This window comes from Polypterus senegalus, chromosome 11 (genome assembly GCF_016835505.1).
Source record: "Polypterus senegalus isolate Bchr_013 chromosome 11, ASM1683550v1, whole genome shotgun sequence".
NCBI lineage: Eukaryota > Metazoa > Chordata > Cladistia > Polypteriformes > Polypteridae > Polypterus > Polypterus senegalus.
Genome location: NC_053164.1, coordinates 59261358 through 59275472, shown reverse-complemented (window position 1 = coordinate 59275472; position 14115 = coordinate 59261358). Strand labels below are relative to the sequence as shown.

The window sequence follows — 14115 nt, the reverse complement described above, 5'->3', positions numbered from 1 at the left end:
AAGAGGGTAAATTGGACTTCAATGAAGAGGGGATGGGAGAGAGAATGGGACTGTAGAAGGCAGAGGGTCAGAGTCCAAGCAGGGGTTCATGTCTTTCTCAATTTGGCAATAAAACTCATTTAGCTAATTAGCCATAACGGAGGAGGATAAGGCTTGGGAGCACTTCTACCTGTAATTTCTAAATCTTTTCATAATGCCACACTGCCTGGCTGTTACTACTAAAACCTTTCCCCAATTGATCTTTGTAACTGGCTTTTGCAGCTCTCAGAGCTTTATTAGACTGCCGCCTTGCAGATCAATAGTCTTCTCTGTTCCCAGACCTGTATGTCTGGTCAAGTAGATTTCTTTATCCTATATATTTATTATTAGAATTATTTTATTTTCATTTCAAAACTTGAGATGTCATGTTTTAAATAGTGTACAATTATGGTGACTGCATATTACAAACATAAGATCATTTCAGACATTTGTTAATTCTTGTCTATTTAAGAATTTTTGACATTGGAATTGTCTCACCATTTTCAGAATTTTCAGCCTTTCCAATAACAAGTTATTTTCTGCATTTAGGAAAATTTACACTCATCCACAGTTTTATTTCACTAAAGCCGATATCGTTTTGAGCAGTCCAAAATATTTGTTACTAATGAAATGCAGTGGGTTTTTTTTATGTTAAACCAAGTTGGTTTTTCCTGTAACTGAAGGCTGTACTTCATGTCTTAATATTACTTCTTGGTAGTTTTTATGTTAGTAAAAGGTGGTGCACAGATCTTTTGGAGGTGTGTGTTTGACTCCTCTGGACTCAAAGAAAACATTCACAAAAGAGTAACTGTTAAACAATTGCCAGAGTGTTTGCACATGTTTGTGTAGGTGCAAGGTCAAGATTGTTTACTGATAAACTCTGCTCCCAATTAATGCATTGGCTCGCTGAATATTGTTTTTAAAGTAGGATAGCAGAGAACAGGGGTAGGAAACTTCCTACTTTGCCAAAAAAGCAACTGTGAGAAAGAAAGTAGCAAAGTACAGTATATATTTCACATATGTATTTCATTTATTAATCAAAGCCCAGACATTTATGTGTGGTCTTTGTTAGGTTAGGAACACACACTGATACAGTGCATTGCCACACCCACCACACGACAAACCAACTCAGGATCCAGATTAGGACCCGAGTGCAGTCATGCAACAGGTGATACCTCAGCACCACACTAGTTCAGATGGAGTGGAGCAGTGTGAGGTTTTTTTTATGGTGGCTGGAGTGACAATTCTGCCCCAACCCCCAAGTTTTTCACTGCAGGTTGGAGGGCTTACATGCAGGAATGGATGCAGATTAACATCATACCCACGAGGGAGCAATTGTGTCTTTGTTAGTTGCTTCCAAAATGCTGCATGTGTTTTATGGGATATTACTGCGTTACTTTTTGTTCATCTTTCCACTGGTTATTAGAGACGTCATTCAGAATGAAACATAAACTTATACAAAGACTTCATGTACTTGTCAATGATACTGTGACTACAACAGTAAAATTTTTAATTTCACAATGGGGATTTCATGTCATATTGAGAAAACAGCAAAAAAAATCCCATTCTTCTTTCGGTTGCTCCAGTTAGGGGTTGCCACAGCAGATCATCTTCTTCCATATATTCCTGTCTGATACATCTTGCTCTGTCACACCCATCACTTGATTGTCCTTTCTCACCACATCCATAAGTGTTCTCTTAGGCCTTTCTCTTTTCCTTTTACCTGGCAGCTCTATCTTTTTCATCCTTTTCCCAATTTACCCAGCATCTCTCCTCTGCACATGTCCAAACCAATGCAATCTCACCTCTCTGACATGGTCTCCTAACTGTCCAACCTGAGCTAACCCCCTAATGTATTCATTTTCTAATCCTGTCATTCCTCATCACACCCAATGAAAATCTTAGCATCTTTAACTCTGCCACCTCCAGCTTTTTCTCCTGCTTTCTAGTCAGTGCCACCGTCTCCAACCCATATAACAAAGCTGGTCTCACTGCCGTCCTGTAAATCTTCCCTTTCACTCTTGCTGATAACCTTCTGTCAGAAATTACTCCTGACACTCTTCCCCATCCATTCCACCCTGCCTGCACTCTTGTTCACCTCTTTTCCACAATCCCCAGTACTCTGTACTGTTGGTGCCAAGTATTTAAACTCCTCCATCTTCGCCAACTCTACTCCTTGCATCCTCACCATTTGCTGACCCTCCCTCTCATTTACACACATGTATTCTGTCTTGTTCCTAATCACCTTCATTCATCTCCTCTTTAGAGCATATCTTCACCTCTCCAGGGTCTCCTTAACCTCACTTGGTAAATTAAGTCTTAAATGCTCTACTTAAAAGACATGTTACAGCATTAGGACAGTTTTGATTAGAAAAGTCAATATAACCCTACAAAGCTCAGCAATCCTGTTCACGTTTTCTCAAAGATAACTGATTCAAATATGGAAGACCCCCAAAGTGTTACTATCTATCACAGTACTTGGATATTTAGTTTGTGTGTCAGTGGTTGTCAATGTGAAGTCAGCTCTTAACAGGTTTCCATATTTGTCCTTGTTTTCTTCTTGAAGAATTCATTTTAAAGTAAAATGTGTATGCACTGTATTAACTCCATTGATAATTTAGAACAATTTGATCATCTCATACCCTAATCTTTATTTGTGTAAACTAAAAATATTACTCTTTTTAGTCTTCCCTGATTGCTCTTTCTTGTACTTTCAATAGCATTGCTGTTGTTTTTTTTTTTTTTTTTTTTAAATAACCTAGAGACCAAAACTTCACAAAGTACTTGAGATGAATTATCATATTGTAAGTGTGATGTAAACCATTGATTCTGTACGCTGTGTAGATGTGCATAGTGACAAAACCACTACAAAAAACAGGTCTTTCTTATAACGTCTACTTTCAATTTTAAAATCTCCCATTGTGAACTCCAATCTAACATTTTTATTTCCTACATGGAATACATTTATTTACATTAAATTTCATATGCTAGAAATATGCCAAACCTTGTATTTTGTCAAAGTACCTTTGTAATGACTTAGGCGATTCTGCATTATCTGCTATTCCACCTTGTTTACTATTATCTGCAAACCTAACGAGCTTGTTTTTTACATTCTTTACGAAGATCTTCTAAAATTGCCTAATTCTGAAAAAGGTACTTATACCCTAAACATGTCTGGTGTTTTTAAGCTAATTTTGTACCAATCTACATACTACAAATTGAAATTTTTATTTCTCTTTTTCTTATCTGGAACCTTATCAAAATGTTTATGAAAATCAATATTAATATTGATTGATATAATCTCAAGCCTTTGTTGCTTTGGCATGGAATCCCAGCATATTGGTGAATCACAAGTTAAAACTGAGAGGATCAAGTTGACCATCAGTAATTATATCAATTGTGATGCTTGATTCTCTCCTTCTGTTCTTCAATTTCTATTCTATTTAAATTGTTCTATTTATCCATGATATATGTTAAGCTATGTGAATTTCCCCTTGGGATTAATAAAGTATCTCTCTATCTATGCATGCATGCTGCATGCTTAGTGGTTTTAACAGGGTAATATTTGCTAAATTCTAGTTTTTAGGAATTTCCCCACTATGCAGTGAATGCACATCTAGAATACATATTTGAAAATCTCTGAATAGATTTTGGTTCTATTTGTTTTGCACATGTCCTTATGTAAATCTACATGTAGTGTTCTCAATGCAGAGAAAATTAATCAAACAAACTAAATTCAATGCTTGCTCCTTGGTCCTTTATGGTTCTGGCGAACATAGCATTTAATCTAATATAAATAAATAACATGCTAAAATTATATAACTGGATAAAATGGATTTCAAAACTGAGTATGTGGGTGAATTAGTGGTGTTTTTGGTGATTGTGCTGTAACACTGGCATAACCTTAGGAACGTAGAATATTGTAATTGTGTGGATCAGTTTGTTTGTCAGAACACTCATAAGCCTTCATATATTTTTAATGCAACTGTGTATGAGCCCTTAAGGCCAGTTTATAATTCACGCTCCGAAGTGTTCATTTGATTCATCCTCTGAGCACGTCCTCAGAAATTAATGCAGTGTCTGTACAAGTTGCAGTATCAGCAAAAAATCGGGGGGCGCAGTGTGTTCAAGTTAGAACATGACGTCCGAGTCTCTACTATCAATATGTGACAGCAAGCCACTTTGCAGATCCTACACGATCATTGTGTGTGCTTCCATGTTTGATGCATGGTACGATTTTAGTGAAGCAAATCATCAGATTTAAATGTTGACATACAAATGTATTCATGGTGCTTTTCTTCATCTGTTTCTTGCATAGGCAATACAAACATATTTTCCCCATCGTAATGATGCAATACAATTTAAAGGTCTCATATACCATCTTCTGTGCCTTATTTTATTTATGCATTTATTTTTGTTTATTTATTTATTTATTTATTTATTTTTTTTTTTGCAACAGTATGAAAATGTAGGGAAGCATATTTGAGCCACAGAAGGAAAAAAACTGGGACACAGTGAAGAAAAGAAAATAGTGTATTTCATCACTAAAGATGAAATTTTGACTTTAATCCTGTAGTTTATTTTGTCATTAAAGTGGAATGTTATGAACATCCTCTTAAAACCGACCCAGTTATTAATTGCTATGTGCTTCTGGGGCTTCCTTCTGCACTGACAGCATTGGCAGGCAATGATTGCCACACAGAACACATTAAATTTGATATTCCTGCTCTCTGCAGTTTTAGAATCCTTAGATTTATACATGATATCACTTTCATGATGGAATGTGCTAAAGCTTGTGTTACATTTTACAGATAAAATGTTAATTTAAATAATTAATACTGTTAATAATTACACATGTAGTGGCGGCACGGTGGTAGAGCGGTAGTGCTGCTGCCTCGAGTTTAGTGATGTTCTTGGTGTACCCTGTTTGGATTTTGCATGTTTTCTTGGTGGGTTTCCACAGTGTGCTCCAGTTTCCTTCCATGGACAAGCAGGTTTGAGGATGCTAAAAGGATGCTAGCGTATGTGTGTGCTCGTATTCACCTTGCAATGAGCTGATGCCCCGTTCAGTTGGTAAAAGTGACATGCGTCACAATTTTCAGTCATGTAGTTTGATATGGTACAGCAGTGAGATTGGCAAATTTGACATGCCTCATGACAAATAGTCATGTAATGTAGCCAGTACATTTAAAATGAGTTGTCATGAATTTTTGCAAAAACCTGCTATACAGCCTTTAGAAAAAATGTATTATGTGTTCTGAGTATGACATGAAACTTCATGCACCCTGCAAATGGTCCTCCAACTTGCTACGAAAATTTGGTGGTTATTGGCAGGATTGGCACTTCAGCCACTGTAAACACTCAAGTCCCAGTTTGAGGCGAACCATCCAAGTAGGCTCATGGAACGTCTTGTCTGCTGCTTGAGGAGCTTCGTAAACTCCACATTTCCGTAGTGGCACTCTCTGAGGTGCACAGATCTGGGACTGGCCAGATCTTTATAGGTAAGTACACTTTTAATTGGTCTGGTCACTCTGATAGCTGTCACACTCTGGGGGAGTAGGCGTTACTGTGGCAGATCTGCTTCTTCCGATGGTATCCGATGTCACTCCTTTCAAAGAGCATATTATGAGACTCGGGTTAAAGCACTCTCTGGTGCCTTATCTGTTGTCTCAGTGTATGCTCCAACCACAGTGAGTGATGTCTTGGTGAGGGAGACATTCTGTTCTTGAATTTGCAAGAGGTTAGGGGCTGTGTGAATAGCTGAATCCTGGTTTCAGCACCCTGAGCTGCATTGTTGGACTTGGTACTCCAATACTGGTGGTGTGATGAAGGAGATCAATCACATCCTCGTGGGCAGATGCTGGATGCTTTTACAAACTGCAGGGACTACAGAAGTGCCCAGTTTGTGAATTCTGACCACAGGCTTTTTGTTGTTACTCTGAAGATCTGCCTTGGGTCCAGTAGACTTGGACTAAGAGAATGAGTCTGGACCTGGCCAGACTCCAAGATCAGGCTGTTTCTAATGAGATTGCACATAGTTTATGTGACTTAGGTGTGACTGTAATCCTGATATGATGTGGGAGACCTTCCATGACAAGACCCTGAAGGGTGCTGAGGGTTGTGTTGTTGTTCCCAAAAGAATGCGTTTCATTCCTGGATTGGAATAATCCCCCCCCCCGAGGTTTCTGGATATCATGGCCAACCTGGACACTGGTACTGTGAGTGCTGTGCAGAGTGGAGGCAGAACCTCTGCATTTCTCCAAGTTGATTCTGGGGTTTGTCGGGGTTGTGTTCTTGCTCCTACTCTGTTCAATACTTCCATGGACTGGGTGTTGGGCAGGGTCATGTGGTCTAGTGGCTGTGGGGCATCTGTTGGTGAAAAAGGATTCACTGATCTTGACTTTGCTAATGATGTTTTGATCTTCACAAAGTCAATGGAGGCTCTGATCAGAGATCTTAAGAGAGTGTGTAAGGAGTCTGAGTGCCTGGGCTTGCGAGTGTCCTGGATAAAAAAAAACAAGATCCAGGCCTTTAATTAGCTTTTGGGCACAGCCATCAGTAGTGCTTGTTTACTTACCTCAGCAGCAACATTCATGTCTTTGGTGGCTTTTCCTATTAAGTCAGTAGATGGATTGGGAGAGAATGGGGTGTTGTCATGAACTTACTGTAAAGGAATGTGTGGCGCTCCCGATATCTCTGCAAAAGGATGAAGGTCAAAGTCTTTAGAGACCTGGTTCTTCCTGTTTTGCTATATGGTGGCGAGACATGGACACTTTCTAGTGACCTGAAATGAAGACTGGACACCTTTGGTAGCGTGTCTCTTCTGAGAATTTTTATGAAATACTGGTTTGACTTTGTGTCAAACAAGTGGTTGCTCACAGAGTCCCGAATGAGGCACATTACCTGCATTGTGGTGTGCGGTAGTTACGGCACCACAGCCATGTGGTGCGATTCCCCAAGAATGATCCCGCTCACAGAATCTTCATTGTTGAAGACCCGAGCGGCTAGACCAGACCAAGGGGACACCCATGTTAGCACCTGGTTGTGGCAGATTAATGGTCATTTCTTGGGGGTGGGACTAGACCGCATGTCTGCCTGGGTAGGGGGAGTTGGCAACCAGGATTCCAAGCTGTTTCGTCATGTGGTGGCTGTGGAAATGTGCTGTACTAGTACATGCTCCTTGACCTGACCTGTATGCAGCTAAAATATTTAATCATAAATTATTGTAGAGTGGCACCTTTTCAGATTAATCATGCACTATATGTCTCCTGGGCACCTAAAGAAGATGGAGAGGGTATCTGATTTGTTTAACTTTCATGTCCAATATTGCTGCTACAACTCTAAAACTTGTCTGATCCTCAGTTTTATGATTCAACCCCCAGCCCTTGTGTTTAGGTAATTTGTTACTGCAGAACTTCGGAAAGCTATTAACAGTTTTTGCATGATCCAAATAAAGAAATTGCCAAGCATGACCTAGTAGCACAGAGTTGGTTTTCCATGATCTGCACAGTCAGATTTTGAATCCATTTAGAGGAAAAAAACCTAACAGCATATTTTAAAAGGGTTTGATTTACAAAGAAAGCAAACGAAAAGGGACATGTGTCCTCTGAACTAGCATAAATACAGTCCAGTATGCTGAATGTCTCTTATAGTAAACGTGAACCTTCTGATGTTTTGACACATACCAAAAAAGGTGTTGCTGAACACCATGACAGTATTTTCCTTTTGAAAGGCCTGTCATTCTAAATTATTCTTTCATATGTATTTAGTCCTGGCGTTAATACTTATAAAGTGCTTGCTTGTTGGGTATTTCAGCTCTTTCTAAGAAGTCCTCTTCCTCTAGGCAATATGAATGATGCCTAAATATTCCAGACATAAACTATAATTTTCTATAACATTCTGCAAACTTGTCATTCCAGGTCTACTATGCTAGTTTACTTTCCAATCAATCAAATTAACAGCATGTTGCTGCTGTTTTTATCTAAATAGGACATTGGATCATAGAGAGGATGTATTGTTTGTTCTTAAAATTCCTTTTTTTTTCTAGAATTTTTATATTCTCTTGTTTTTTTTCTCTCTAATTTATTATCATGTTCTCCGCTTGTTGATCTGACTTTTCTTTTATGCTAAGTTTGTGACTTTGTAAACCAGACAAGACTCAATGACGTGATGTATTATGGAGACTGGAGAGCCCTTTTTTTTTTTTAAATATTTAATTTCCTCTTACAATTGATCCAGGTACTTTTCTTTTTTTGTGTTTTTTTATTTTCTTCAAAAGTCATGAACATTGACAAGTAATTTTTCTTCAGTCATCTTTGTTCCTTCTTTACCTTTCTTTTCTGTCAGGGCTCATGTACCAAGAATTAAACTAGGTGCCACATATAGCTCAATTGTTTCTGTAAGTGCCTAACAAAAAACCTAAATTGTAGGTCTGCTTAGTAAGGGCCTGCCTGACCTAATACTGCAAGGCATGATAGACTTATTTGATTTTTTGCAAGCTGCTCAAATAGGCATTACCATCTTTTACTCAAAGATAAATTTGTATACATGACAAACAAGTTGATGCATTTTTGAGCTTTTAGGTTTAGTCCAATGTGTCAGTGACAGCTTTTATTTTTAATTTTGAGCAAGCATGACAGGAGTTATAAAAGTAAATGTGATCAAAGTAAGTTTAGATAAATGTTTTCAACTGGAGGATGAATTTCATCTTTTAGTTGGTGTTCTGAGTAAAACTCTCTCCCCCTGATCAATGTTTCCTTTGGCAACTTCCAGAGTTTCGCTGCAGCTTACCCTAGCAGACCACTTTACAGTACTCTATTAAGCAAGAGAACAAAGAGAATTACTGTATATAAAAGGGGGATTCTCTTGCCTTATTTAATGATATTTGTAGCCTGATGTCTGTCTGTGGAGTGCTAGGGTCCAACAAGAGTTGGATCTGATCTGATTATGCAGAAACTGCTAAGGGTTTTGTTAAAATGTGCAGTCTGTTAATTCCTTTAATGAAGAGCAGCTGTTTTTAGGCCTGTGTTTTGCCAAATGCTCTGACAGTAGCGCAGTCAGTCTCTGAAGCATTCCAGAGAGGAAGAAAGCATAGAGTAGTTATTAGGCTATTCATAACAGAAAAAAGTAGACTGTTTTCCTCAGAGTCCTCAGAAGTAGAATGCACATATGTTCTACGGCAAGCCTTCCTTATACTTTTTGTTATTTCTTTTCAGTTCAAACAAGTTTGACACTCATCTATTTTTCTGGTATACAGTAACTCCATAGCTCTCTACTGTTTTCAGTTTCCACATTGGTTTTAGAAATGGAATGCAATCCATTTTAATTCCAGCTTGACTATAATAATAAAGTTGAAATAAAAGCAGATGGCGAATGGAACAGCCGCTAACTTATTCTTTGATGCAAGTAATCAGTATTATCCATTTTTAGGGTTTCCATTGGTTTGGACGATTAGTGATTAACGGGTCTGTCAGTTCTATGGAAGGTGAAGTTATGAAGGATAGATTGTTTGTTTCATTCATATAAATGAACATGTTTATCTGCAGTTTATCTTTTTTCAGTGAGAGAAGATCTAGGATGTTGGAGAGTTTTGAAATTGCATTTTAAATGCGATGATAAAGAACAATAAATGTTGTATTGTAAGTTTAAACCATGCATGTAAAGAGAGCTACTCATTCAGACCCCCTATTTTGCTCATTTATAGGTGAGCCAGCCAAATATGATCCATCCTTCAATGGACCGATCCACAACAGGTATGTGAGCCATTCTCAGTCACAAATGACAAGGGCTGTTTAATAAACTGATAAGTAAATTCTTAAACGTTTACATATAACATTGTATCTGTACTTTTATAGCACATTAACTCTATTGATGTGTATTTCTATGAATAAATGAAAAATCAAGAGCTAGTACAAGAAACTTTTTTTAAAAATAATTTAACATTTGATAATCGTAAATAATTTTTGAAATTTCAGTTCAAATATCAACCAGTCTCTATTAGTATCTTATGTTTAATGAGGGTATGTAATAGAGAATTATGAGGTTTAAGCCATATTTTGTTTCCCCCTTAGGAGCTGCACAGACATTATCTGCTGCATCCTTTTCATGGCATTTATCCTTGGGTATATAGTGGTGGGAATTCTTGGTAAGCATTTAGACTCAATGGAAACCATTTTTATTAGATGTTTGAGAGGCTGATTATATGCTGGCTAAAAGCTGGTGTCAGTCGAAGCAGAATGTCATGAGAAGCTAGTGACTTTTACTTGAATTGTTTCTTTTTTTTTTCTTTCTTTCTCTAGCCTGGCTGTATGGAGACCCTCGACAGGTGGTCTATCCACGAAACTCCACAGGTGTCTACTGTGGCTTTGGAGCAAACACGTAAGAACTGATTTTAAATTATGTTATAATTTACCATGAACAGTAGAAAATGTGCTTGGTAAATTGGCAGAAAAGTATTAGTACACAACCAACAGCACAACTTAAGTTAAATAATATTGCTATGGCTTCATTTCATGGAAAGATCAGATTTTGCATTTGTTACAAAATAGGAATTTGCCTGTTCAGTTTGTGGTGCATTGGGTCAAATGTCATCTTCTCATACATGTTTATGTGAAGAAAACGCCATTACAACCCAATGAGAGACTCAAATATGTTTAAGTCTACAAGCAGATGGGTCAATAGTTTTCACAAACATGGGTAGAGGTGTATATGTTTTGCAGGGCAAACAGTTTGAAATGTCTATAAAACTGACTTCCTCTTTAAATAGGAAAATGCACTGCAGCCAGTTTACCACCAGACACTTCATGCCATGTTCAGTAAAAGAGGTACTGCTGTCAGGTGGTAGTGAAGCTGCAATAATTTGAACAGAGTGGTTCTCACATGAACATTTGGAAACAGTTTAAAGGTCAATAAAGACTCTCCCTTTTCCTGAGCTAATGCCTTACCTTCCAATTGGGTGTTTAATTTTTTTCTTTTTTCTTTTTGTTCCCTTGCCCCAAAAAAGCTCTCCATTTTTGCTCCATCATCAAAACCAGTTTTTTCGAGATTTTGCTTTTCTTAAATATTGTTCAATAAAGCAATTTATCTAACCTTTTATCATTGTGTTTCACATTCAAAGGAAATTAACTTTTGATCTTTTGGGGCTTTTCCAACTATTTCGCAATCTTTCCTTGAACTGTGATGTTCAAGATAGTAAGATGTAAGCAGCACCCGTGACGTGTTGACTGTACCATACCACGAGGAATACTAGTTGTGCAAATGACTCTGAATTTGTCGGCATATCACCAACATCCAGCTATGACCCAAATATCTAGCCTATCCCGTTCCATAGACTGCAGCAAAGTCAAAAAGATCACAAGGATGATTGAGTGTTTTCACTAGTAGTATGTATAGTATTTTGTAAAGTGGTTTTTCATAATTCAGAGGTTTCTGTGAAAACCTAAATTGTAGCTCTGCTAAGTAAGAACCTGCCTGACCTAATACTGCAAGGCATGATAGACTTATTTGATTTTTTGCAAGCTGCTCAAATAGGCATTACCATCTTTTACTCAAGGATAAATTTGTATACATGACAAACAAGTTGATGCATTTTTGAGCTTTTAGGTTTAGTCCAATGTGTCAATGACTGCTTTTATTTTTAATTTTGTGCAAGCATGACAGGAGTTATAAAAGTAAATGTGATCACTGTAAGTTTAGATAAATGTTTTCAACTGGAGGATGAATTTCATCTTTTAGTTGGTGTTCTGAGTAAAACTCTCTCCCCCTGATCAAAACCAGTTATCAGTTCTTTGAGAAATGTTTTTCTCTCCAAAACCTGTATTGTATATCTTTGCATCATTGCAACTTTGTCTTTGCAACAGTTATTTTTTTTTTTCAGTTGTTCTTCCATAATTTAGTTGGTCATGAATTAGTCTTTGTGCTTTGAGTGCATTTTACCAGTCTTTTAAAAACAAGAAATGCATTGCTTCACATTTGCTGCTCACTATCTTTACTCTTTGGATGATATATATTAATAATCACAGTCATTTTAATGATCATTGGAATCAACTTCTAGTTACTGTACCTGGAACTTTTATGTGCCATGTACCCACGAAATGACTTAGATCATCCTGACGAGTCTGAAATGGTGAATATTTCTACATTATCTCTTTGTCACCTCTGTGCCAGATCTACAGTCAGCATATGCTTACCAATCCTGTATGCGTTGTAAAAGCTGACAAGGCTGGAGTCAGAAATGCTGTCCAGTCTTAAGAATTTTTTACCAAGCTAAACAGCACAAAATAAAAGAAAAATTTGGTGGGTAGCCAGCTAATCGGGGAACTCCCAGATAACAGCTGTTAAAGCCAAAAGATAGTGGCAAGCAGCTGAAAGTTAAAAGGGTTACATGGAACATTTATTTCAATGCCAACATAGTATGTTTATTTCCATCCTTTTAAGCAACCTTCAAAATACCTTGTATAAAACAGGACTTTGAGGGATATGATATTTTTAATGTGTACTGACTTCTACTTTATGAGAAAATGCCTCTGCTTGTGGGTGTGAAAAAAGACCTTGCAACTAATTTTTCTTCTGATTTTACAGTACTGTGCAAAAGTTTTAGGTTACTCAGGAAAATTATTCGTAAAGTTAGTTATCTAGGCAAAAAAATGTATTTACTTATTAAGGGACTGTATAATATTAGAATAAATGCAAATAGACATTGATACAATAAAAAGTACCGAGTATCTGTTTTTAAAGCAAGTCATTTATGTGAAGTCTCACACAGAATGCAAAAATGAATCTATTCACTTTAGTCAAAGTGCTGTTTAAGAAATGAATATTTAATTACTGTTCGTCAGACAGTGACAATTTTTTTTTTTTTTTAGGTATATTATTGCCATTACTGATTACAGCTTGCCCAGATTTTTCAGATTTCTTGATGGCAGGTTGAGCATCATATCAACAAAATAAAATTGATGTGCTTTTGCTCCTTGCCCATAGCTTTTTTGATGTAAAATTATGATTTTTATATTTCTCAAAGTGTGTTAGATATCAAAAATGCATTTTGTTATTTTGTATAATTTTTAGGTAAACTAGTTAGCTAGCCACTTAAGGAAAAATCAGATTAGTAAAAAATTTATGTCAGCCCAGTGTGCCATTTTGTGGTTTGTTATTCATGGGCACTGCTATATTGTTAGCAATGGTGTCTGTTGCCATCACCTAATCAGACAACATTGTGACACATATTCTCATAATGCTGCCTTTATTACAGATGTTACCAGACACAGACTGAATCCAAATTTAATTTCAAAACATTGTAATGCAAAAAAAAATTCCTTTCGGACTAAAGCCCCTTCCTAAACATAGACTATTTAGGATAAACCTTTGGTTTTGACTTGTTTTTGTTAAAGGACTTTGAATTACATCTTTGTTTTACTGTGGTGAAATATTTTTCTTCTGGACATTGTTTGTCTTTGGCTTGCTTTTGACTAATTCTTTGAATGCCCCTTCTGATAGGCTATTTGACTTTCTGATCACTAAAACAATTATCAACCTCATAAAATGGTTCTTTTGCATTTGCACTTTTCTGGGTGACTTTTATAATTTGGCCATTTCTGAACCTCACCGTGAGGCATTCCAGCATCTATGGTAACCACCCAGTATTACCATTTATGTAGACCGCTATCATCATCATCTCATTACTTTGCTTCCAACATGCTGTTGGTGAATTATAATAAATACACTGGAATCACTGGAGTTCCTTGAGGCTAGATTTTGGGATCAAACCCTGTAGTATTGTAGCTATCAGACAAGAAATTCTTCGTTGTTATGGTATTAATGTTTATTTGTATTCATTAAAATGTGTTCGTGTTTTCACAAGCTAGTAAACACTTACCCTCCTAATTATTTAGTTTTGAAAATAATTTTTCATGGGGGGCCCTAAGATAGTTAAACAGTATTGCATCTGTGTTTATAATGTGACCAGCAATAAATGCATACCTATTACCTGTAATTGGGGAAGAAGGGTTTATCAGAGATATTTTAACAGCTGCCTGTAAGTTCAGCTGTATGTCAGGTCTCACTTTGCACTATTCCTTCACTTGGATATGCAAAATATTG

At 37.0% G+C, this 14115-nt stretch overlaps 1 protein-coding gene across 1 annotated transcript in view; it reads left to right on the top strand.

Moving 5' to 3' along the window:
- The window catches only part of slc44a4 (solute carrier family 44 member 4), a 65330-nt gene that overhangs the window by 27478 nt on the left and 23737 nt on the right, over window positions 1-14115 (top strand). The window contains exons 2-4 of the mRNA XM_039768737.1: window positions 9722-9770; window positions 10089-10162; window positions 10317-10395. Of these exons, the coding sequence (XP_039624671.1) occupies window positions 9722-9770; window positions 10089-10162; window positions 10317-10395 (202 nt within the window). The remainder of the gene's footprint in view (window positions 1-9721; window positions 9771-10088; window positions 10163-10316; window positions 10396-14115) is intronic.